Below are 27,510 nucleotides of genomic sequence, written 5' to 3' on the forward strand. Positions count from 1 at the left end.
TAATTTATAAACGCACCATTTATTTTTTTATACGTAAATCGATTTTTTTTATAAAAGAGAACGGAATTAATCCCGTTTCGGCTTTTAGCGACGTCCTCATTGGCTGTATTATGAAAGTGATTAAATTAGATCGTAAATATGACAATTGGACGGTGTTGTTACGATTTTGAAATTGATTAATTTTTGTGTAATTGAGAAAACAACACGTGGAAGCGTTAGAAATGTCGATAATTTAAGGATAATCGCTGTATTTGGTTATTTATAACGTTAATTTCATATATTGATATGGGTTGTTTCCATTCGAAGTCAGAATCGATTAAAAATAAAAGAAAGAATTCGTCTTCTACAAAAACTTATTCTTGGTAAGTGTATGAACTCCCGCGTTTAAGTTGCATGCATTTTTTAAATTGTCGTTTAGTATTGTCTAAATAATAAACGGTAGGAGTTACTTTTAGTTACTTGCTTATGTGTTTACATACGTGTGAACTAACTAAAAGTTACTGCTACCGACAAATGCTTTATCTTTCCAGCTGAAATTAGAAATGGGTTTGGTAATTTTAATTATATTAAAGATAAGATACTTAATTATTTACGTAAGCATCGTATATTTATCTTGAAGTGAAGTTTTATTTCTTTATTAGTAATTATTTGATGAAGAATTTTCCATTTTACAGACCAAGTTTACAATCTAACCCTGGACACATTTCAGAATCGGTGATAATATCATCAATATATAGTGTTAATAAAATTGCTCTATTCAAAAATTGATTCTATGACCAAATATTAAAACCTGGCAAAATTGAGGATGGTCCCCTGATATCAGATATGTGACCACCCTACATTAGTTGAAATTATATATTGACTTTAAATTGGTATTCTTATGAAGGGGCTGTTGAGAATTTGGCTTGGGTCTTTTTCTATTTTTTTTTTTTTTTTTCTTTTTGTAAATCAAACGATTGCCATAATTAATCGAGCTATTTTCTGTTACTATTAATAATTAGTTATTAAGTAATTTGGTATTAGATGTAGATGTTACATGCCATCTCTTATCAAAATTAATAATTATAGTAATTGGACTGCAATTTGAAAAAACTGTAGACCTATAAATTCCCACTGTCTTTCCTTAATCTTGATAATGGAGTTAGATAGATGAAAGATGAGATCAGATATGGAAACCATAGGGGAGGGAGACCTCTATTAGCTATATACAAACTTCTAATGCAAACCGGAAGTCGTGTTGCTTCAATTCAGAACTTTTCTCCTGAAAGCAGTTAGATGATTGGCATGACTCTATTGTTAAGGGAAAAGTATGATGTACAGGGGCAAGCCACTACTAAGGTGGAGAGCATATATTTTAAGACTATAGAGAACACTTCAAACCAGATGTCGAACAATTCTTACCGAAACCTAATGTCTGGTAAGATAGCATCCTGGTAATGACGCAACAACCAACTGCCATAGATATTTCGAGGGTTCAGAAATTTTCAAGGCAAGTTTTAACAGTACATGTATCAATTACAAGGAGGAACTCTATCTGTTGGCAGGTTGGCAGGCCCTTTATGGTCCGGAGTTATAATATTTGGTTATCGTAGGACTTATGGCGCATTCCCATACTGACTCATAGCATTGTATTCCATTTTTTGTAATGTTTAGGCAGACACTCTGTGACCTCCCAATTTTAAATACATTCCATTCTCAACAGATACTGATATAATTTTATATTTTTTGAACATTTGAATTTTTATTTTAAATTGGTGTTCTGTCAAAGAAAGGGCAATGTTCACCTGAAACAGGACGCTGGAGGAGCCCAAAAACATTTATGAAGTGCATTTTTCCAACATCAGACATTAGGTTTTGGGTGTGATTATATTTTAAATTAAATAAATTAAAAATATGATTAACAATTGTAGCTCAGCATTGTGACAATGTCACAATAAATAATTGCTTGTTTAATATTTATTAAATAATTTTAGAATAGTCTGGAAGAAAGAATTGGCCCAGAGCAGGATTCAAACCTGCAACTCTCACTTACTGTGCAGGTTACAATGCCAGTTATGCCATCCAGACCTCCGAGTGATTGTTTGGAGGTCTGGGTGACGTAACTGTATCAAAAAACTGTTTTGAACAATATTTCAATTGTTCAAAACAAAAAACGTTTTTTGTTTTGAACAATTGAAGATATCTACAGTCTAACTATGTAGATATCTTATTAACTTAATAAAAAGCAGTTTTAAAAATTTTATTTTTTGTTAGTAAAAATAACTTTAATTTATAGAGATAGGAACCTCCACAGGTTTCTCTGGGTCAGGGAAAATCCTTAGTTATTCTTCTCAATGGCCTTGCCCTATGCCATTTTGTTTTACATTCTGAAATTCACATTAGAAATCAAACCACATTACTTTTTATTTAAAGCTATCTATCCATCATCTTGTCATCTCAATCTTATATTTCTAAAAGATTTTTAAAAAATATTTTAAGCAAAATTAAAATTGATATTTCTTTTAATAAATTAAAAATGAATAAGGCAAGACTCTATCCCTCCAGTCATTAGCATCCTTCTAGGGTTATAGATAGAGCTATTGAGAGGGGGGAACTGGGGATTTTTCCTATGCCTAATGAAAATTTAGGTACCCATAATGGTTCTTATCTTATAAAGTGAATGTTTTTTATTATCAGAGAACAAAATCATGCAAACAACCTTTTCACTTTCCAGTGCAAATTTAATATTAATAATTGGACAAGTGTTTTTGAGCTGCTTTACAGATCAACTTCAGGTTTATCCATACATTAACTTATATATTTATCCATTATTAACTTATTTCTGGTTCCAGAAATAGAACAAAAAATAAGTTAATGGCCCACCCAAGGGGCTGGTTATGAGCTGGTTATGCAACAAAACTTCTGATCTTCAGACCACATGTTTTATATATTTCATTTGTTTAAAGAAATGAGTAAAGGAATTCACTCTACTCCCAGGCTCCATTATAAGCTATTTTTGGTCCTGGTTCTGAGTGAAAAGTAATTATGGACAGGAGCATTTGGTTAAATAAAACTTGAATTGATTTTTTGGTATCACCCCTAATAGTGTAAACTTTCGTGTTTATGATGTAACTGGAATCTGCCTATTTTCTGAAAGAAAATCTATCATTACAGTTAATGAATGATAACCATTAAAGTTATATTCATGTAAGAAAAAATTTTTTCTTTCTTCAAATATGTTAAAAAGCTTCAAAACATAGTTAAATAAATAATTAATTAATTATTAAACATCAATGTAACGTCCTACTAATAAGCTATGTCTGAGTAGACAGTTAAAGATTAGTTTAAATACAGGTAACCCCCGTATAACATGGTAGTTACGTTCCAAAAAATTGCCGTGTTATGCAAAACAAAGAACTAATACGAAAAGCAGGGTTAGGTTCCAAAAATTAAAAAACATGCTAGTATATTTTCATAATTAAGATAAATATCTTCATTAAAATTTTTTAAGTGATACATATTAATATAAATTAAACAATGTTTTCTTTGTCATCACTAAAAACACTATTAATTAACCGAGAGCGTTTTCTTTTTGGCAAGTTATCCTTATCCTCTGAGCATTTTTCTGCATTATCTTCAGATCCATGCTTTACCTTTTGCAAAATGTATGTAATTTTAGATTGCTTGCTTCTAGTTAAAAGATCTTTATAAATTTCCCCATATGGTGCTAAGCACTTATGAAGAATAAAGCAAGTATGGAATAAGGGAAAAACATTCTGCAACATCAGAAGCAGAAGTGTCGCGATCTAGCGACATTGAAACAAGTTTCAAGAAGGACCACGTGTATCGACAGAAGGCGAGAAGAGAAAATTTACATACTTAAGTACTAATAGTTCACGAAAATAATAATTTTCGTGAACTATTATTACTTAAGTATGTAAAAATTTATTACATTTCCTGTTGTACGAGGGTTTTACCCAATTCTCGAACCGTGTCAGAGTAAATCTGTGTTATAGAAGTGCCGTGTTATATGGGGGTTACCTGTAGTTAACATGACGTTAACTGTCACTATCTCAGGTAATTAAGTTTTATTATATAAATCAGGGCTTCTTAAACTTTTTATATTCGCAACCCCATTTATGATTGTGAATTTTTTCGCGCCCCCCAAAAAAATCTAAATTAAAGATATATATTGATATATACAAATTTGCAAAAACAATAATGGTGTCCTACCACAGTTCACTCTTGTGTTACAATGGAACAGAGACAACTGAATACACTGAAAAGCGATAACACTATACTAGTTCACACTACAGTGTCATTGTCTTGCTGCACCAGATGTGACACAAAGCGCAACTCACGAAACCTGACACAAAGCGTGCTATTTTCAAACTCTCACAAATTATTTTCAATATTTTGTATTAAAATCTCGCGACCCCAAATGGGGTTGCGACCTATAGTTTAAGAAGCCCTGATATAAATCATTGTATGCATATCCTAATTTTTTCAATGCATTCTGTAAATTTGTAAACCTGTAATCAATTTACTGATAAATATGTAATAATAGAACTGAAGAGGGGCATTAAGCCCGAAATGCATATTCGTCCAAATCAATAAAACAACCTTTTTCCTCTGAAAGTGTTCCTGTGTGATTTGTTCTCAACAGCAACATTGTGCTAAGAAAATACCTAAAATTAGATATATTAATACAATTTTAATTTTATTTTGTTTAATCACAAATAAAATATTATCAAATGCATGTAAATGCACACATTGTCCTACAAAATTACTGGCATTTTAAACTTTAAGGAAAAATCTTGTAAAATCAACAACAAAATTTGTTCATGTAAAGCTGGACAATTCGGAACTTTTTTTGCCAATTTTTAACAGTTGAATCCACTCTCTGTCGAATCGACACTTATGAGTCTCTCCAAATTCTGATTTCCGAAGAATCATCTGTTTTCACATGGGAATGGATTAAAACTTATATTGGGCTCCCATGTGATTTTGGAATGAAATTCCAATTCGGAATTCAATTCAAAAGCTTTGCCTTTCCTATTGCTATTCATCTTTATTCCTGACAATACACAAGAATGATTCAAATGATCCAGATAAAATAGTTTTGTTTTTAAACACCAGAGGGTGAGCATTCGGTAAAAAATGTGACTACATGGTTCACAAAAATTATTGCAAAAATGCAAAGAATCTTTTGCTCACACGTATAGGACGACCTAGGTTTTTGAAGCAGTGAGAAACAAATAAAAACCTCATCTTATACGCAAGTAAATATGGTATATAATTCTCCTTTCTGATTATATATTCATATAATTTTGAAGCAGTTTTGTTAGCTATATTTAATATCAAAGATGTTGAAATTATCATTATGTTATTTGAAATAAATAAATATTTCATTAAAAAATTTTTTGTTTTTTATTTATCTTTCTAAAATTTTATTGGTATACATATATAAATTATTTTGATAAATTATTATAATTAATTAATTTCATGTACAGTGGGTGATCGGTTAACTAACATATTCTGTTCCAAGACTTTGTTTGCTATCTGAATTGTTCATTAACTGATTATTGATTTATCATAGGTTTCTATGGGAATTTGATTAATTTGTTCTGGAGACTCCCAAAAAATAAAAAATATATACTTTCTTACTATGTGTATTCATATGTAATAATAAAAATACATATGTACTGTACTTGGTCTTGCATTTTTATTAGTCATGTTTTTTCCGTTTGTGGGGATTAAAGAATCTGTCCAATGTCGATTGCTTTTTTGTCTTCTTCATGATTTTTCAGAAGTAATTAATCGCATTGTAATTGTAGAGATCCCTAAGCTATTAACCTCAACCTGGTTTGGATTCCATTTTAAGACCATTGTTCTGACATCCTCCCACTTCTTCAAAAAATCTTTAATAGCAGGTATCGGCATAAATCCACTTTTTCAGAAGAAAACGTAAAAGAATTGTTTCTATCAGAAATATAAAAGGCTGGAATTACAAGGGAGAGTTTCAAAGTTTGGGGGAATACTATCTGATCAGTATATACTGGGTTGAACGTCGATGTCGACATCTCCCGCGCACCGAAAAGTTTTGAATTATTGCCCGAAGATAAGAGTAGACTAGCATTTCTCAAAGTGGGCAATAATGCCCCCTTGTGGGCGATGAGTAAATCTAGGAAGGCGCTGGAGGCAGGGTATTGAATGGTGACCAAAGGCAAAATTGGGGTTACTGAAAGCTGTTCCTTTTCCTCTGTTAAACTGATAAGAGGAAACATTGCGTTTAATGGTTTCCAGATGTCGAGAACAATGTACGGTAAGGGCACAAAGTGTGAGATTCGTAGAAAACTTTTCCTAAAAATATTTCCAATCCTTCCTCTCACAAGGGAAAATGGGTTAGGGAGCGTTGGGTATAACTTTATGGAACAAAGGGGGCGGTGGATTGAAAAAGTTTGAAAATCACTGGAGTAGACCAATTGGTACTCATTATTTTATGTTGCTTCTTGTGTTTGTTCAGTGAAGTGTTTGTTATCCGATCATAAAAATCTTTCGCGAAAGTGTTTGTTATCCGATTTGTTCGTTAACCAATCACCCACTGTATATTAATAATTAAGTAATTAAGATGATAAGTATATAGTTCAATAGGTACTGTGGAAACAAAATCATCTAATGATTATCAGAAAACATTTATGCTTGTATTCATAGCCAAGGATCAAGAGTTATATTAGAAGTTAATTAATAAGCATTCACATACTAAAAGTAAAGTGAATGGTAATTTGTTAACTTCTAACTCTGACTCTTGATCCTTGGTTGTGAATATATTAATAGAATTGAATGATGTCAAAATTTTGAATGTAAATAGAATGCATTGATTACAATCTTAGTGCATTTTTTTTTTTTGCTCTACATTAAAAGATCAAGAAGATTTGGTTAATCCTGTTTTTGCTCATCATCATCATCATATATTAGAAATTCTATCTATGATATTTTATTACTAAGATGAATAAAAGAATCTGTATGAAGAAATTAGTTAAACAAATTTTCCATATTTGCTAAACAATCACTATATTACTTTTTCAAAAAATTTAAATAATTATAGATTCTAACTTTTCAGAAATTATATATATAAGCATCCCAAAGCCCAAATGTATTGATACTAAACCAAACTATTGTCATAATTTGCAGCGCACCATATGGTAAGCAGACGTGGTTCTAATTCTGCTTCAGGCCGATTCTTTTCTTCCAGACTGTTCTAAAAATTATTTAATAAATATTAAATTATTATAATTATTCATAGTAGCAAAAAATAGCCTGATTAGTTATGGCAATAGTTTGGTTTAGTATTTTCAGAAATTATTGCTCCCTGAATGAATGTAATAAATTACTTTCCATGTGATAATGATTAATGTATTTAGATTAATGTAGATATTTCATAGATTTTTTTTCAAGTAAGAATTTATAGAAATTGTTTGTCTAACTAACATGACTAAAAGTTAATTTGTATGAAGTGTATGATTATTTTTTACAAGCCTTATCAATTCCTTATAAAAATGTTTATTTCATTTCTTTTTGTAAATTTTTTGTCTCTCCTTGTAACAGGAAAAGACACTTTTTGTATCTGAAAGAATGAAGAAAATAAATACAGTCGACCCCCCTATAACACTGTTGATAATTCTGTTTTATATGAATTCCATGTTGTATGAATCACTTAGATTTTACAAATACGTGAGTCGTTCACAGCCCGACACACATATTTGTAAAATCTAAGTGATTCGTACAACATGGAATTCATATAAAACAGAATTATCAACAGTGTTATAGGGGGTCGACTATATATTTTTAAAAATTAGTTGATTAGACCTATCGATTATTTTATTTCTTTTAAATAATAATTTTAAATTATTTCGTTTTAATGTGCTGTTTGTTGATATTTTGTGTGCACCCACCACTGGCCAAATAGATAAAATCACTGAATACTGGTAGTAGGTTGTGGGTTTGTGAAGTTGTTTGGTTTTCTTCAATTATATAACACATAAATACGGGCCAATTTCCTGTAGAAAGCCCTCCTGGGAGGCATACTTTTCCTTGACAAATTGTCCTGCCTTGCTTTGCTTTAAACCATCAACCTAATATTTTATCTTATAAAAGTGTAAAAAACTAATAAATTTTTAAATTTATTTTTTATTAAAATTTTAATGGCTTGATATGAAAAACATTTACCAAATCTAAGTTATAGTAGTAGTAATGTAATATTTTATGTTCATGGCATTTTATCCTAGTCAAATTATCTTGAATTTATTAGAGATCTATTATTATGTTACGTCCAAATTAATAATGATTGGATTTGAAACATAATTATGACTTTTATATTTAGATCAGTTGCTTTTATCATTTACAGTAATTTAAACTTTATGCTTGTTTTCTGATATATGTTTAAGTTTATATTAGTGTCCAAAATTATTAGTTTATTTGAATATGAAGAGCTAAAACAATATTTAATATAATGTTTTAAATATGTATATGTCAAATTGAACTGATTATATTTTTAAAATGGAAAGTAATTTTGATTTTGTTATATTTCTTCAAATTAAATTTTTATCATATTTCCTTCATTCTAAGATGCACATTTTTAAACATTTCTATTTTTCCAAAATAAAGGTGTATCTTTACACACCTCTATTTTGAACAAATAAATGCTGATTATTGTATTAGAAACAAAATAAAAATCAGCACTCTTTATGAGTAGATTACTTGGTGCATTATGCACCAGTAATAGATGATAGATAGATAGATAGATAGATATATATAATAGACATGCACCAATAATAGATGCTTTTACTTCTACTACTTAAAGGTCACATCAGGGCAAATCAATTGAACATTTAAAATGTCTTTATGACAACATTATGATAAAGCATTAAAATGAAATGTTCTTCTGTACACAGAAGAGCATGGAATAAAGCTCCCAAACATTAATAAAATTTATTATTTTAAAATTTTCTCTTTCATAGAAAAATATTAAAATTTGATTTGAAAATCATAGCACATCTTAGAACTGAAGAATTAGTGTTCTATCTTTTTAAGTATATACTGAAAAATTGACAGTTATCAATTTTTTTAAAATGAAGTAACCATTAAATATGACAATTTAAATTTAAATAATTAATCTTAGAGATCAAAAATAAAAATAAATGAGACAATCAATACAGATTTCAAGATAAAGTTATTCAAATGAATGCTGTTACCTAAATTTTGTTTAATGTGCAATTCTAATTATTAGATTTTTAAATTTTTATTTTAAAAAATTCTGTTTTTATTCATTATTTTTCCTCAACAGTTTAAATAAGTAGCTACAAAAATATCTGAATATTGATTATTGCATTATTTAATTCACATTACAAAAAATATAGAAAGCTGAGAACTTTATAATTTGAATTTGTTTTGTTTACAATAGTTTAATGATCATGGGATCGTTTTAAATCATTGTGTTTTGAAATTTTTTGCAATTAATATAACATTGATTTTCTTTGTAAATTTTGAAAGGGGGGGGAAAAAAGATTTTTAGTACTGTATTTTACAGCATATAGGACACATGGCCATATAAGAAGTATTCCCATTTCAGCACAGAGTATTTAGGAAAATAGTATTTAGTGTATTTAAATCCTTTGGCACTTCCCCAAATTTTTTTAACTTTAATTTGATTGTAAAAAGTAAAATTAGAATGCACACTTTTATTTGTCAGGGAAAAGAGAAATTTAAAAGAAGTCATTTATAAGTAAAATTTACTCTTGAAATATTCAATATGAATGCATGTAAAAGCTGCTAATTATATCAAAGAATAATAAAAATAATGAACAATTATTTATTGTGACATTACCACAATGCTGGACTGCAATTTTTTGAATTGCAATGCACAGTTCTGTTGATTTTAGTAGTGTCTTCCCCCTGTATATCATACTTTTCCTGTTAACAAGAGAGTCATATCAGTCATTTATCTGTTCTGGAGAAAATTTTTGAATTGAAATAACATGACTTCTACTCCAAACTGGAAGTTTGTATATAGTTAATCAGGACTTCTGGCTCTCAAGCTTTCCATTTCTGGTCTCAACTTTTATCTATCTAACTCCATTCTCGAGATTAAGGAAAGAGACAGACAGTAAATGGATGCTAGTCAGAATTTATAGGTCTTCAGTATTAAAATTGAAACCCAATAATTTAACAATAACATTTTTACTTAAGAATTGGGCTAAAAATTCTCATAATATTATGAGAATTTTATGTTCTCTCTCTATTCTGTTAGAGATTACTTATAGCTTATTGAAGGCCATTTGGAAATTCATTAGCCTAAAGGAGACTGTAACTTCACATATAAGTTGCAGGACAATTTTTGAGCTTTTTTTCTTTGTGACAAAAGTCATGCCTTTACATGTCATAAAATATGGTAATTTATCTTTCAAATAAAAAGTATCTCAATTAAATAATAAGTTTACAAATTTACGTAAAATTGTGGTGTTTACATTTCTGTTTTATTTAAATAAACAGTTTTAATGTTAAAAGGAAATAATAAAATGTAATTAAAGTATTATTTATGTAATTTTTCTAGGGATAACAAAGAAAAAGTCAATCCCAAAGATTATACAATTGAAAACTTAAAAGGAGAGACTGCTGGAAAATTACCAGGAAGTGTAAATGGACAACAGTTTATAATACAGAACTGTGAAGTACAGTATATTAAATTAATTCATTTTTTTTTTTTATTAAACTCATATATTTTGAAAATTATAATATCACTAAAAAGATTTTTAGATTTCAACAAAAACTTAAAATTAAAACATAAGTATAAACTTTAATTGTTACAGTTTATTGTTAGTAATAACCTTAATTTATAAGGTGAAAAAGGAAATTGTATTTCTAGAAATTTGAAGTTTGTTTCCTGTATTATCACTCTTTTGAATTATAGATACACTGTTCTCTAAGACAATTGTAGTTGACCATCTACATCAGTGTTTCCCAAATTTTTTGGACTACTAACCCCTTTTAGTGCATATATTTCTTTAATGTCCTCATAAAATCAGTCAAAAACACTACATTGAAAAATAAATTTTTACAAATAATATATTAATTATATAGAGGACTTATATTGGATTCAAAGTTGTGACAGTTGATGTAAATCACTGTTTAACCGTTTATATAGGGCGACCCATATGTTGGGAAGGTCAAGTGTGGGAGTGTTGCATTGTTCTGAGGTTATTGTGAGAAGAGATTCCCATATAAAGATGAGTTTCCAGTTGCTACAGCATCTGAGTAGTGTTGTTTGAGCCCATAACGGGTTGTAGTTTTGTTCAAGCACTTTTTTTGCGAACTCTGTGGTGTGCATTATCAGAAGCATTTGCTTTAATTTTTTGAAATTTTTATACATCATTAAAATCAAATATCTTTCATTAAGAACATATAAGTTTTATTGTTCAGTTTTTATTTTTTTTAATTAACTACTATACAATCTTTAAACTTCATAGATTATGTTATAACAGATTGCATTTTATAATTTTATACTAAATAATTATTTATGAAATTAATTTATGATTTTCACATTTAAAATGATTTTATTTCTAATTTCAGAATTCTAATATTTATATATTTGATCATATAAACACAGCAACAGTTGATGATTGTAAAAACTGCAATGTTTTTATTGGTCCAACTAAAGGAAGGTAAATTTAATTATTTTTTAGATAAATTTATAACATTTTTAAATATAGAATGCTTTTGAAATTCCTTTTATTCTTTTATTTCTTTTACATTTAAAAACATATACAGTGTAATGAATTATGAAATTTTACTCTTTGAGAATTTTCTTTGAATTTCATTTTTAATAACTGAATAAATGATAAATTTTTGAAAAGTGATAAATTTGAAAAAATTGATGCTATACTTTAATGTTTTAAAAGTATTATTCTATAATTATTAAAATTTTCAAAAATATATTTATCAGTATTTTCTGATATTTATAAATCAGAAAGTATTTATATCAGAAATGTGAAATCTTATAGAAAATATATATACTGTATATAGATTATTAAACAACATGTTGATGCAATATGCTATCTTAATTCAATTAGGACTAATCAAATTTATAACTTAAAGACTAATCATTTTAACATACTGAATGCTGTAATCTATAAAAAATTTCAATGTAAATTTTATTTATAAATATAAAACAGTGGTTTAATTTATTACATTAGCATTCATTATTAAAAGTATTACACATTATTTAATTATTTATGACTTAAATGACAATTAAACATTTGAAAGCTTTCTATAAAAATAGCAAAAATTTATAATAATAAAATAGTTTAAAAAGTCATTTAAATAACATCAATAATTTGTGCACATGCTGTATAATTTTTTGATTTTTTTAAAACCATATTTTCACCAATATTGAACAGAAGAAATACATGATATTATCATTATTTCAAATAGGAATATTTGCAGTTTTGTACTGACATTAAATGCATTGATTGTGCAAGATATCCTAGGGTTTCAAATGAAAATTTCACACACACTGTTGACCATTTCTTTGGTAACACTTGGCTTCCCCATACAACTTTTCCCTTGATGACAGATGCATTCTCTGTTGCAAAATTGTATCACCTTTGGATTGATGTTCCAGTTGCAATGTCCTAATTGCAACTGGAACATTGAATCATAACACTGTTACTTCATGCATATTCTAGGACACGCTAACTATAGTCAGTTAGTTATGGCAGCCATTTTTCCCATCATTGATGTGCACTTTTCTCATCTGATGGCAGTAGCAATAGAGCTATTCCAAACATACGTTCATGGTGTACAATAGACAGGAATTTTATGATACTGGGATATTTCTGACTCACCTAAGATGTAACAAAATTGTCCAATAATTTGTGTACATCCTCTATTATTAATTATTTTTACTTTTTAAGTAGTAATCTACTTAATATGTTTAATTTGATAACATAATATGTTATTTATACAATTTGATATTAAAATTTGTATTTAAGTCTATTTTTAATAAAGATATATTTCATATAATGAAGGATATATGTAAAGTTTTGATCAAATTGTATTAAGTACATATAATAATTATTGTAACTTTTGGAAATTTTTAATTAGATATCAAACAGAAAATTTTACATATTTATTTGAATAGATTCAGAAATGATGGTATTATATATGGGATTTAGCAGAAACAACTGTTTTGAAATGGACATTTCTGGCATTATAAGTTTACATGCCCTGCATGATAATACACGATAACCTCCATCTTGGAGTTTAGTTTGCCATGGTGCATTGATCTATACATGACTGTGTTGCTATTGCATGACTTAATCTAATACATTCTGTATTATATTAAATAATTCAACTGTTACTGAGTTATTTAATCTAATGAAGTCTGCAATGACTACTCAGCAAGAATTTCATAGATAGTTCAATTGATAAGATGACCTTAGATACTCTTATAAGAATAGTTTTAAGTTTTAAGATGAAGGTTCTGTTTCTACTGTTGACACAAACCCACTAGGTTGATGTAGAGCTATTCATACAAAGGAAAATACTGCTAAATGCATTCACTCAAAGTCCAAGGAGATCCATTAGGAAGCATGTTGTGACAGAACTGTCAAGAAGTGTTTTCATTGTGCAGAGTTACATTTCCATTCCTACAAAATTTAGATCTTACAATCACTAACAATGGGCATAAACAACAGAGTTGAAAGCTGTACAGCCTTGCTAAATCTGTTGCAAAACAACTCTAAAATATTGGTCAATTTGGTTTTGTAAGATGCTGACTTTTAGGGGCAATAAGTTAATTGCAAATCAGGAAAAGCCTAGGATCTGATTATATGTGGGTGGTGGTGTAGAGGCAAAGATGACAAGTGTCTTACTAGAACTGTTTATTTTAACATAAAAAAAATTAACTTGCATACTATCAGAATTGCAATGTGATCTAGATCGACTTGTGTTGGGGAAGTTCCAGGCATCGGATGGTAAACAAGGTGTGACACTTGAGGTGGCCCTGAGGCACTAGTAGATGTGGATTCGTAGAACAAGTGTGGAGACTTCGTTGCATGATGCAAAAGGATGGACTGGATTCCTGGGTCACTTACGAGCACACTTGGCTGGAGGAGAACTCTCTTCGACCTTGTGATTCAGAGATTTTGTGTGATTTCCCCTCGAATTTCACTCTTTTGATTGGTCCTGTGTCCCTTCTCCCTCACCCCAATTGGTCATTCTTCTGTCTCCAGGCAAAATCGAGACCAATTCGGGTCACAGGAAAGATTTGAGAGGTGTTGATGGAGCTTTGAAGTCTGCACTGGTAATTTACTCCATTATAGTCTTTCTCGGACATTTGTCTTAGCTGACTTGCCAGATGTTTTGTGTCCATTTACGCCCCCAAATGGTCTATGGCTTACATGACCTAACAGGTGTCCTTTTGGTCATTAGCCCCCCATTTCTTTGATTGTTTACGCCCTGGCACTTGCATACGAGCACCCTGACGAAGCTCCCTCTTTCTCCATCCACATTCCTTTCCGTCGTTCATCACCACATCTCATTTGTTTTAAAACAAATATATACGAGGGTCATTCAATAAGTCCTTAGAAAATCCAATAGATGGCGCTCGTAGCCTCAAAAATGGCACGTTTTTTGTAAGCATGATGTCTCACTAGACAGTTGTGAAAATCTCAGTCATATCCATCATATGGTTTAATTTTTATTGTCAATTGAAGCAAGAAACTTTTGTTTATTTAGAAAAATGGAAAAAAGTGAGTTTCGAGCGGTGATTAAACACTTATATTTAAAAGGCTTAACACCAAAAGAGATCAAAGCTGAGTTGGATGAAGTTCATGGCACATCTGCTCCTGTGTTTGCAACTGTTTACAATTGGGTAAATGAGTTCAAACGTGGTCGTACATCCACAAAAGATGAACATCGTTCGGGACGTCCAGTGGAAGTGACTACTCCCGAAATGATTGACAAAATCCACGATATGGTTTTGAGTGATCGACGAATCAAAGTGCGTGAAATAGTTGAGGCCACAGGCATATCACAAGGTACAGTGTTTTCAATTTTGCACGAAAAATTGGGTGTGAAAAAAATCTCGGCAAGATGGGTGCCGCGTTTGCTCTCAGTGGAGAATAAACGTAATCGTGTGGTCGACTCTGAGGCAATTTTGGCACTTTTTCGTCGCAATCCTGACGAGTTTCTGCGTCGATACATAACTGTGGACGAAACATGGATACACTATTATACTCCAGAGACCAAAGAACAGTCAAAACAGTGGGTTTTTGAAGGCGAAAGGGCTCCAAAGAAGGCGAAGACAGTGAAATCGGCCGGGAAGGTGATGGCCACGGTTTTTTGGGATACACGCGGAATCATCTACACCGATTACTTGGAAAAAGGAAAAACAATAACTGGAGAGTATTATGCATCATTATTGCACCGGTTGAGCGAAGAAATCAAGGAAAAACGTCCTCATTTGAAAAAGAAAAAGATCCTCTTCCATCAAGACAATGCACGGGTGCACACCTGTGCAGTTTCGATGGCCAAAATCACGGAATTAAAGTTTGAATTATTACCACATCCACCGTATTCACCGGATTTGGCCCCCAGTGACTTTTTTTTATTTCCAAATTTAAAAAAATGGCTTGGTGGACAACGATTCACGTCAAACGAGATGGTCATTGCCCAAACAAATGCCTATTTTGAGGACCTTCCGAAATCTTACTTTTTAGATGGCTTAAAAAAGTTGGAGAAACGCTTGGAAAAGTGTATAGAGCTTAAAGGAGATTATGTTGAAAAATAAAAAAAAAATCTACCTAAAATAATTTGTTTTTCTATCTTTTTCTAAGGACTTATTGAACGACCCTCGTAGTTTTCCTTTCTATCTAGTCTACATTACCAACATAAGCTCTTGATTCAATTTGACCTCCAAAATTTCTCATCTTAGGAATTTTTATACTTAATCAAAATTTCAATTTGACTTTAGGAACCTCACAGTTTATTCTGATGATGATTATTTTCATCTTGATTATGCAGTTAAAAAGCAGAATTTCTGCTATTTAGCAGTTATGAATCTCTGATTTACATCAGCAGTTTTGCATAGTTTGAGGTTAACAGTTTGGTATACTTTCTCATCATCCTGCAAAATTAGTTCTTATTTCTTTGAAAATCACAATAGGAATATATGACAGCAAGGCTGATTGCTATACAGACATGATAAACAACTTCTTTGCCCAAAGATCAATGCTATATCTAATCAAGAGAACTTACGGTTCCAGTAAGACAGGACTACAGCATATGTGAGTATGGTTGCTGTCTGTAACTTGTTTGATGAGCACATCATTTCATGATTTAAAGATTTGAATTGCCCATTTTATTCTTGTGACATCTCTCCAGACTTTTTGCTACAATGTTAGTTAAATGATGTGTACACTTTAAACCCATTCACATTGAAGGATCTCAATTAATCCATAACACAAGAAATTGAAAACAGACCACAGGATATACTATGGCAAGTAATGTTTAGATTCTGAAATCAATTCCAGCAATGTGTGTGGTGTAGTGGAGACCATATAAAAGATAATTTTTAAGTAAATGTAACAGTTGTAAGAGCTACTGATTTTCTATTCAAGATAAATCTTCTTTCTTTATATCAATACATTATAAGTACACCATTAAAAGTTCATTAGTACAAAGTAATGCTTCTTTATTTTATTTTGAAAACTGTTGAGATGTTTCTGTTCTGTCCTGTATAATGTAATGCTGACATAATGCATGACATTAAAAATAATATTAAAATATGCTTATATTATAATAATTATATTTTTATTAAATTCATATGTGGAAATGTTTTATTTATAGTGTATTTCTGAGGGACTGTCATGAATGTAGATTTGTTATTGCTTGCCAGCAATTCCGTGCTAGAGATTGTAAAGATCTTGATGTATTTCTCTGTTGCTCTACACAGCCAATAATTGAATCGTGTACAGAAATGCGATTTGGTTGTTTCTGTTTTCATTATAAAGAATTAGATGGTAAGATATATTTTATTTCAAAAGATAAACAATAATAATTTTGTAATGGCATATTTTAAATTACACTTAATTTTTTTTCAATTCAAAATACCAGATAAAAATTGATAATAATATAGTTAGATAATAATAATATGCTTATTGCCTTCTTGATATTGTTGTTATAATCTGCATGTTTGAAAACATTCAAGTTAAAAAATGTTTAAAAAATTTTACTTATTGTAATTGTAGTTTCAATTAAAGTTATTGTATTTTGAGTTAAAATAAATATTTTCAAGCTGTCTTTTCACACTTCAATGTTAACAGAATTGACTCAAACAACTACATTTTAATCTCAAATACTTTTAATAATTGTCATATAATCTTCATCAGTCAAATGGAACAGAAATGGAATAACAACAATTCAGATTCAAATTTAAATGCAGTAGACATTGAAGACTGCTTATTTTTCTCATAATGAAAATTTAGATCTAGTATTTTATTTAAAAGTCACTTTCAATCAGTTTTTTTTTCAAACGTTACAAATTATTAAAAAATTTGTTGTAATATTATGGAGATAGTACTATTTTATTTCTTTCAAAATAATTTTACAAGTTATGATTTTTGCAAATATTCAAGGTTTGATATTAAAGATTAGCAGTATGTATTAATTAGTACAGTACATTCTGTTATTGGCTAAAAGCACTTTTAGACTAGATAAAATTTATAATATAAATAGTCAAGTTATCATTTTTCTATATATTTATTTTGCTGAAGATAGTAGTATGTTGTGATTATAAATTTAAGAATTTAAAAACCAGGATATGATCTGCATATTTCTATATTTTTGAAATTTTTATTTAGAATAGAAATTCCAATTTTAAATTTGGATAGAATCATAATTCTTTTTATTTGATCTATAATTAGATCAAATAGAAAGAATAAATCTGAAGTTGGTCATTAAAAAATGACTGGCAGAGATATGGCAGAACATGTGGAATGAACAAGTCCACAATAAACTGTATAAGATCAAGCCTTTGATAGAGAACTGGACACCTAATGAGGTTTATGACAGGAGATCAGTGGTCATTCTTACTCATTTGAGAATCGGACATCTGACTTGTCAATACATTTTGAAGGGCAAAGACCAACCGGTATGCCAGCACTGCAATTGTACTTTAAGTGTTAAACATACACTGTGCAGTTGCTCTGTATTTGAAATGAGTCATCATCAGCATTTTAAAAATACAAATTTGTCGGGAATTCTGGTCCAGAGACCAAATCTTGACATACTATTGGACTTTCTGAAAATCACTAATATGTACAAAGAGATCTGATTATTCTATTTGTAAATACTTTGTTGTTGCTTCCTTTATTTGTTTGTTGTTTTTATTATTGTTATTGAGTTTGTATATAATATTTCATAGAATTTTATTTATAGTTTATCTCTTGACATGGCACAGCTTAGCCTAAATAGCTCTTGTTCCAAAATCCTTAACAAACCAACCGAGCAACCAACCAAAGTACTTGGTGAAATATTAGTCACTGCTAGTTTTAATTGGTTTTGAAGTGTCTGTTAGCTGATTTCTTATTTTACTTTTTACAAAATTTTCACTCACTAAGTTGTAGAAAAGAATGATAGAATTTTTGCTACATACTTTCTTAAATTGGAGAATTGATATATTTATTAATATTTTGTGTGATGTGGACCACAGGTTGCTCATCTCTGCTATAGGCCATCATTGGGTTTTAAATAAGTTTAAGAAAATGTTCCACATTGTGGAAATGAAAAATATTATTGGAAATTTGATGAGTTTGTGCAAACATTAAAATATTTGAAACTCTGAACTCTCAGAATTCTGATAAAAATATTAATTCTTCTTGTATGATTGACTTTGTCTTTCTCTTCTAAATTTATAATAAACATTTCCACATCAAAAAATCTAACTGAATTATAACATATTTTAAAATTTTGGTTTTACTTTATGCAGAGCAATTCAAAAAAGCTTCCCTTAGTACATTCAACAATAATTGGAATAATATACATGACTTTACTCCTACTGAAGTAGAAGAAAATTGGAATCTTTTACCAAAGGTAAGAATTTAAATTATTTCAGTTTATGAATATTATTTGTATATTATCTGTTATATATTATATGTTATAATTATGAATATATATTATCTGTTATTCTATTCATTCTATCTCTAACTGCATTACTATTTAACAAAAATTCACTATACCTTTAAAATGCAGTCTAGTTTACATCTGTCTAGACAGATGTAAACTAGACTGCATTTTAAAGGTATAGTGAATTTTTGTTATATTATCTGTTATTTTATATTTATTCTTGTCCTGAATTACTATAAATTATTTGTATTAAAATTTAAATTTTGCAGATAACTTAATTTTACTTTCCCAGTTCTGTTATATATAGAAGAGGGAAAGTATGGCAATTGGTCAAAAAATCACCTCCCAAGATTTTTACATTTTTGAACTCAGGACCTTGAAATGTCAAGAAATGCAAAAAAAATTTGGGGGTGCTTTCTGTATGTATGTATGTTTGTGTGTGTATGGAGGCACAATTTTGTTCACCCTCTTTGAAGCTTAATAATTCCTTTGCTTTTTGTTGAAAATTTCTGAAATTTTGCAGGGAGGTTTGTGTATTAGGGGGATTGATGCTATTAAATTATGGTGGTTAAAGGTTGAAGGAATGGGGAGATAACGGAGGTCGTATCGTATCTCAAGTAGGGTCAGACTTAATGATAATTTTACTCATTATTAGCATTTACAATTTCTTCTAAAATTCATCTATACCCTCAAAATTAAACTTTTTGCCATTTTATAATAATTAAAAATATAAAAAGTTTTTTAATAAAATACCATAACAGAGGACATCACCAAAATTTTAATGTTGCCATAAGAAAGTTCAGCAACTCATTGCTGGGTTTTTTAAATTGATTTTATACATAAATATATATATTGAACTTAATATAATTTAAATAATTATTGATCTAAAAATTTTCTTCATGTAGTATTTATACATGGTTATTTATAATGTTTTATTATATTTAATTCAGAACAGAAAAATAGAAGAATTTTTTCCCCTCCCATCATCAGAGGAACTTTCAAGTGTTCAAATTAGCATGGCTCCACATCTGAGTGTAGTACCACAAACAAATAATATAGGAGAGTGTAAAATAACTGATGAGGTATATTAATATAAGATTAATAATTTCTTAAATTTTAATTACATTTTTGATTTATTAATATAATGTCTTTGATAGAAATCTACTTTGTAAAATTGATTAAACTTTACATATTAATAAGGAAAAAAAAAGGACATTGAGGCATTTTAATTAAACTTGATATATGTTTAATGCACATTATCACAAGAAATAATAATCAAATTAGAATTATAATTAAGTAAAATTGGATCATTCTCATTTGTAAATCTAGGACTTATGTAAAAAATATGATAAATTATACTAAGACAATATAATTTTTCTAAACTATAATGTATAATTTATAGGCAAGATTCAGTATTTGTTTTTGCATATGAGTCATTGGTTTCAATTCAGTTCTATAAAATTTTAGCAATGAAATCCAATTAAATTTTCATTTCAATATTCTCAATATTCATTGTATGAGTATTAAGTTATTAGTGTGTTGGCATCTATGATAATTCCTATTATATTTTAATTAATTGTAGTATCTTAAATAATTTTAAACTAATCCATATTGGAAACTATTGAAGTAACTCCTATTTAAGTCAATCACATCAAACAGAAAGATAAAATCAATACATCAGTTGAAATGTCTGATTGTACATTATAAAATATTTCAGTTTTAAGTCCCTCATAAGGAAAAATTTATATAAAATTTGATTACTTATGAAATTGTATTAATTTTTAGAACTTAAGTGGGGAATATAAATAATTGAATTTTATAGTGTTGAATAGTTTATAGTGTTGAACAAATTAAATTATTCAGTTGAATTCCAGAAAAATGTGCAATTCTTCCATTCTAATTCAATAGAAAATTTTACATAACTGTTATAACATGATAAATGATGTTATTGTATTTCATGACATAATATCCTGAACTTTGATCATTAACATCTATTAAATTGATTCATATGAAATGGTCAGGTTTTTGCAAAAATAAAATGTTGGCAAGTTTATTTCTGTAAAGTTTTTAATTTCAAACTTTGTATGAAGACTTTATGTTATGTTTTTATTTATGTATAAAATTGTTTGTGAAAAAAATAAAAACATGGATACAGTACAGCAGTCACAAATAATCTGTTCAGTAGTTCAATGAAAATGCAACTTCAAGCCACATTCTCAAACTTTTTCTTCATCATTAAAAATAATGTTGTCAGTATGACAGAATATAAATGCAGGGACGGATCTACACAAGAACTAATAGGGCTTAAGCCCTGGGCTCCCAAGTGTCAAGGGCACACAAAAATTGAATTATCATCATAAATTTTTAATACTTTTTCATTAACAATGAGCACTTAACGTATAGTAAAACATAGTTAATATTAATAAATAATAATAATGTTAATTTATAGTATTATTTGTTTTATTGTAAATGGAGCTTCATTGGATTTCAATAAGCCCTAGGCCCAAAAAACCTAGATCTGCCCCTGTATAAATGGTTTGATTCATTAATCTTTTTAATATGTCCTTATCATTAACATAAAAAGATACTGTTAATGGATTGAACATATTCATGAAAAGTTGAAAATCCAACATCTGGAATTTGTATGTCAGCATGCACCTGTCTTCATGATAATGCTTGGTTGCATACATTTCAAAAACAAATAAAGAAACTTCATAAACATCAGTATGATGCAACCATTTTTACTTTCTAGAATTGTCATCAATGAATTCATTTTTTAAAACTAGAAATTTAAAGAAAACATGGCATTTATTCATTAGAAAATTGATAGAAAAAATTTTTCAAATCAATTATATTGTTTAAATAAATCATTTTTTAAATATGGTTTTTTTTAATTATTAATTAACATAATAATTTGGTATTTTTATACTTAATAACCAAATATTAATTAATTTAAAATTGTTAAAATATGTTTATTGAATATAATTATTAAAAATTTTGCTTTTTATAGAATTGTCTAGTAGTATTCTTTCCTGATGGACAAGCGCAGAAACGAGCACTTTCATATATAAGAGAATTAAATAAAACATCGGTAAGTTTGTTTTTCATATATTTTTGTTTCTGTAAATATAGAAAATTAAATAAATATTATTTTAATTATTTCATAAGAAAAGTAAATCAAAGTTATTAATTGGCAATATAGTGGTACCTCAGGATACAAAATGAATCCGTTCCGAAACTGAGATCGTATCATGAAAATGTCGTAAGGTGAATCATTTTTCCCCATACGATTATACATAAAACCAAATAATTCATTCCAACACGAAAAACACACTCAAATTAAAGCTAAGTTGTATATTTAAAAAAAAATAACTATAGTAAGGAAAACACTGAAAAATGCATTTTGTAGTTGTAAATGTATAAATAACCATAATAGAATAATAATTGAAAAAAAAAATGTAGTTTTATTTGCACTTTACCTTTGAGGATAGACGACGGTGGAGGTGTAAACTGGTGCGTGGAAGAGAAGGAGAAGGGAAATGACACTAAAACTTAAGTTGTTGTTACATTATATTATGTAAGTTAACACTAATTTTTTAATCTTTTCTGTTTCATATTTTTTTTTTAAATTTTTTATTCACTGCTTTTTTGCTTTCTTTCCTTCACTTTCACCAGCACTTTCACTGGATAGAGATCACTTGGTAAAATATCTATCCGAAAAGGTTTGGCTTTGCCTACTTTTTAAACTGTTTCTAAAATGACTTAGGCAAATTCATTACTCCGAGTGGCAATACGGCCAATGTGAACCTTTTCGGGATGTTTCTTTTTAATAAAATCAGTCATTTTCAATAATATCTCGAGATTTCCTTTATCGAGCGAGATCCATCCATGACGAAGCAAATGCGCGGACCGAGACCGATGAACAGAAGTGAATAAAAAATGGCGCTGCGAACTAATGTAATGTCGTATGATGAGTTTTTGTTCGTATCGTGGAGCAAAAATATGTTCGAATTTCATGTCGTATCCTGAAAATTTTGTATGCTGGGGCGTTCGTATCCTGAGGTACCACTGTATATAAAACTACTATGAAAAAAGTGAAATATAAATGTTATATAATTTTGTAATTGAAAATACTACAAGATAAAGTATCAATTTAAAATCAACAATACATATTTTTCCTAGAATGTGTTAATCAGAACAAAAGAGATTAAATTAGACGAAAGTCAAGCTGAAAGGATATTTGGAACAGACTCTTACAATGGTGTTGTAATAAGGGGTAAGTTTCAATATTTTACAATTTATAATATGTTATAATTAAAGATATATCTTTGTTAAATTTTAAATAATAATACAGTTTGTTCCTTTTCGACAAGTGGATAATACTCCTCAAAAGTGAAATTGCAGCATTACAAAGGAATAGCACATGCACATTGCAGGACCATTAGATGTGACAGAGATATGCAAATGATTAAAAGCAAAAACAAAGATATGCAACGGACACCTATTTATTTAGTAACAAATATGGCCCCCACAGGCAGCTATTCAGGTTGCTATACAGCAAGGCATACTATAAATGAGGGATTAATTGTTGCCTGAGGTATCCCTTGCCAAGCTGTGTTCATTGCAGTGCAAATATCATCTATAGTATGTGGCAGTGGTCTCTGATGCACCTCATATTGGATGAGGTCCCATAGGTGTTCAATGGGAATGAGGCTGCCAGCCAGGGAAGGATGTGAATTCCATTCACAATGGTGAGAGCTCACCATGTGACATGTAGTCGGGCATTATCCTGCTGGAACACTATGTCAGGTGCAGCCTGCACTAGTAGCTGAACCATGGGCTCCACAATTCGTGTGACATACTGGTTCACTGTTAGAGTACCAGAAATGTGCACCAGGGCTTTCTGCTGATTGAACATGATGCTCAGTATGGGGTCAGTGTGATACTCAGCAAAAAGGGCATTTCCTTGGATACTGCTACACACCTCCACAGACATAAGCAGGATTCATCTGTAAACAATATTCAATACCATTCAGTGATTCAATTACAATGATGACAATACCATGCCAGGCATACAGCTCTGTATCAAATAGTTAATGGTGCCCCTATTGCTGGTTGCTATGCATGCAGCCAGACTTCATGCAACCTGTTGTGAATGGTTTGGGTGGACACAGATGACCTGTTGACAGTGACAAGTGGTTTCAGATGTCACATGCCATGGTGAACAGGTCCCAACAGATCATTTGGCAAATTTTCCAATTTATGCAATCTGTCATGTTCTAGTGCAATCCACTCCCTCTTTGGCATGTTTGCAGATGTTCCTGCATCCACCACACATCCCTGGATGGTATTCACTTTGTGCACAACACACGTGGGAACAGCACAGACATATTGAAAAACCAAGATCATTCAGCTCCAGGATGTGATCTTGTTGGTATTCAGCTTACCATCATTTCTGAGGCTATTTTACACTTCTTCAAAAGTTTGGCTGCATTGAACCATCACTGCTAGCATTTGTGTCCCAAGCTGGCTGTGGGTCTTTATAGCCCAAAACTGGGTACCACCTGACCTGATGTGTATGCAAACTTAATCATTTGCATATCTCTCATCTCTACTGGTCCTGCAATTTGCATGTGGCTACATGCATTCCTTCATGGTGTTGCAATATCTACAGGTCAAATTTTATTTTAAAATTTGTACAAAACTACTAAAAATTGTTTTCATTCTTTTGTAGTTTCATACAAATATAATTTATAAATTAAGTAATATTGTATTTTATTATATACTAGCTTACCCGTCGTGCATTGCTGCGATCTCAGAAGAAAGGAAATTCAAGCAAACTCGTTATGATAAAATTCAATTTACATTTTATCATTTTTATTGAAATTTATTATTATTATTATTCATTTTCATCGGGAAAACATTTCAAAGTGTTGTTTCAATTCTATTTATTTATTGGAATGCTTGTGGATACACGATATTTTTTGTTTTTCCATCTGTTGCGTATACAAATATATCAGAAGGTTTTCCGACGCATGAGCTGGCCACATACAGTTGTCCATGCGAGATTCTCCAAATTTAGCCCACACAGTTGCAGCGATTGTCAGAAGTGTGATATTCCCCATTTATATATATATATATTTTTTAATACTTTATAATTTTAATTATTTAATTGCTCCTTCCTCTCTTCCTTGGCATGTTGTGAAATTTCTGATAGTTGGATAATAAACCGTTTTATTGTAATTTGTCTTTTTAAATTATTTTGAGTCAATATTAAAATTTGAAAAAGGGGGATACCTAGATCGGTANTCGTGCATTGCTGCGATCTCAGAAGAAAGGAAATTCAAGCAAACTCGTTATGATAAAATTCAATTTACATTTTATCATTTTTATTGAAATTTATTATTATTATTATTCATTTTCATCGGGAAAACATTTCAAAGTGTTGTTTCAATTCTATTTATTTATTGGAATGCTTGTGGATACACGATATTTTTTGTTTTTCCATCTGTTGCGTATACAAATATATCAGAAGGTTTTCCGACGCATGAGCTGGCCACATACAGTTGTCCATGCGAGAAGCACGGGTAGTTGTTTGGGGTACAGTTAAGGTTTTAACGAAGTTCAAGCGAATACATAATTAGCAAAACAAAATTGAAATAAAGTGATTAAACAAAAATTATTACAAATATCGTAAATAACAGTTCACAAATGCATATATAGAAATATTTTTTGCAGGGGGGAAATGGTCTTCACAATTTAAAATCGATCGAACACACAGTGATATGTTCATATAAACGCATGCCATCTATCGTAGGATAAATGTACTATGCCAGAAACCTTCATGAGAGTATATTAAACAACTTCCCAAAGTTTCATGGCAATCGGATAAATGGTGTGGTAATGCATGAAGGACATAGAGACAGACAGACAGCATACATTCATTTTTATATATATAGATTTAGTTAGCCTTAAGTAAATAATTTATGTAAGTAGAACTCTAATTATCCAAGGTAATGTGGACTGATGCTACTTGAGATAACTGAAAATTTAGATAAAACAGACAGCCACAACCATTTTGGATTAAAAGTTACAAATATATAAAGTTTATATTGTAGCTATTTTTATACCTAATTGAATTTAACCATATTTAACAACAACAGTTTTTACATAATTTACTATACAATTAATGCAATAGGAAAAAAATGTGTATTATTGGAGTTATGTTTTAATAAGAATGGTTTGTCTCAAATTGAAATCAAGTGATGAAAAGTAATAAAAATAAATCATTTTGTAATACATGTTATCATTGCAGTGTTATTGTATTGCTCAATGCTATTTCATGGCATTCCTGAATATCATTGCAGCACCTTTATTGAAAACCACTGTTGTAAATGTTTAAGCCACTAACAACACAATGTCAGCTGCATATGCTGCACTTAAATTGAGCTTTATAATTCATATTTAATATTAAAAATGAATACATATAAAATACATATTTATAAAATATAAAAAGCACTTAAAAATATGATTTATTAATTTTTATATATGTATTGTATTTTAGGACCAGTATTCTCATTGGAGTACAGTGGAGAAAACTGTATTAAAATTTGTCAAGAAAAAGCAAAAGCAATTGCAACAGAAACAGGATCTACAGGATTAGTATATGTCAGCAGTTCTGCAAAAACAGCTTGTAAACAAGTTGAAGCTTTATTTAATTATGCTGATATACAGTTATCAATATAGAGTTAGAATTAATGTCTACATATTCTAATATTAATTCTAACTTTCTCATTGATTATATGATTCAAATATACATTTTTATGATAGATTTTATTAGTTAACAAAACTAAACAGAAGTTATACTGTTAACTATGAAGAATCTTAAATAATATAAAAATTATTGGTTAATTTATAAAATAAACATTACATACTAGAATATAAGTTTATGTTAAATATATATTTTTATTAATTCTATTGCAGAATAAAATTATATTAAATTTTATTATTTTCAATGTGAAAAATTAATTCTAAATTTATAAACTTAAATTTTAATTTAATAATTTTTTAAGTAAATAAGTTATTTTTTTATTTCAATATAAAATACAAAGAAAATATTTATTTTAGTGAATATTTAATACATTAGTTATCCTTGTGTAAGTTTTTGCTTGCTAATATTTAATTTCTCTCTCATATATAAAATTATCCATAAAACTTCAACTTGTTACATATTACATAGATATATAGAAAAATACAAAAATTTCACTATTTATAGTTAACATCATTAAATAAATTTTTGACTTGATGATATTTATAATTAAGAAATCTATAGCTTATTAAAGTGAT

The 27,510-nt window shown here is 29.4% G+C and overlaps 2 protein-coding genes across 2 annotated transcripts; both read left to right on the forward strand.

Moving 5' to 3' along the window:
• Positions 1-97: 97 nt before the first annotated feature.
• On the forward strand, positions 98-27,095 carry LOC111619532 (protein XRP2-like). The gene is made up of 9 exons (XM_023361261.1): positions 98-362; positions 10,592-10,709; positions 11,608-11,699; positions 16,888-17,060; positions 19,028-19,131; positions 20,115-20,246; positions 22,175-22,255; positions 23,347-23,440; positions 26,729-27,095. Exons 1-9 carry the CDS (start codon positions 286-288, stop codon positions 26,908-26,910), a joined length of 1,053 nt encoding a protein of 350 aa, XP_023217029.1. The 5' UTR covers positions 98-285; the 3' UTR covers positions 26,911-27,095.
• Positions 14,610-15,933, forward strand: LOC111619533 (histone-lysine N-methyltransferase SETMAR-like). The gene has a single exon (XM_023361262.1). It carries the CDS (start codon positions 14,780-14,782, stop codon positions 15,827-15,829), a length of 1,050 nt encoding a protein of 349 aa, XP_023217030.1. The 5' UTR covers positions 14,610-14,779; the 3' UTR covers positions 15,830-15,933.
• Positions 27,096-27,510: the final 415 nt, after the last annotated feature.

The sequence above is a fragment of the Centruroides sculpturatus genome, unplaced genomic scaffold (assembly GCF_000671375.1).
Source record: "Centruroides sculpturatus isolate CEXI.00-Female unplaced genomic scaffold, Cexi_2.0 scaffold179, whole genome shotgun sequence".
NCBI lineage: Eukaryota > Metazoa > Arthropoda > Arachnida > Scorpiones > Buthidae > Centruroides > Centruroides sculpturatus.

Excerpts from the sequence above, each read along its gene's own strand:
- LOC111619533 (XM_023361262.1), top strand. The coding sequence starts at position 14,780 with ATGGAAAAAAGTGAGTTTCGAGCGGTGATTAAACACTTATATTTAAAA.
- LOC111619532 (XM_023361261.1), top strand. The coding sequence starts at position 286 with ATGGGTTGTTTCCATTCGAAGTCAGAATCGATTAAAAATAAAAGAAAG. Across the intron at positions 17,061-19,027 it reads TCATTATAAAGAATTAGATG|AGCAATTCAAAAAAGCTTCC; the intron begins GTAAGATATATT and ends TACTTTATGCAG. Across the intron at positions 22,256-23,346 it reads GAGAATTAAATAAAACATCG|AATGTGTTAATCAGAACAAA; the intron begins GTAAGTTTGTTT and ends TATTTTTCCTAG.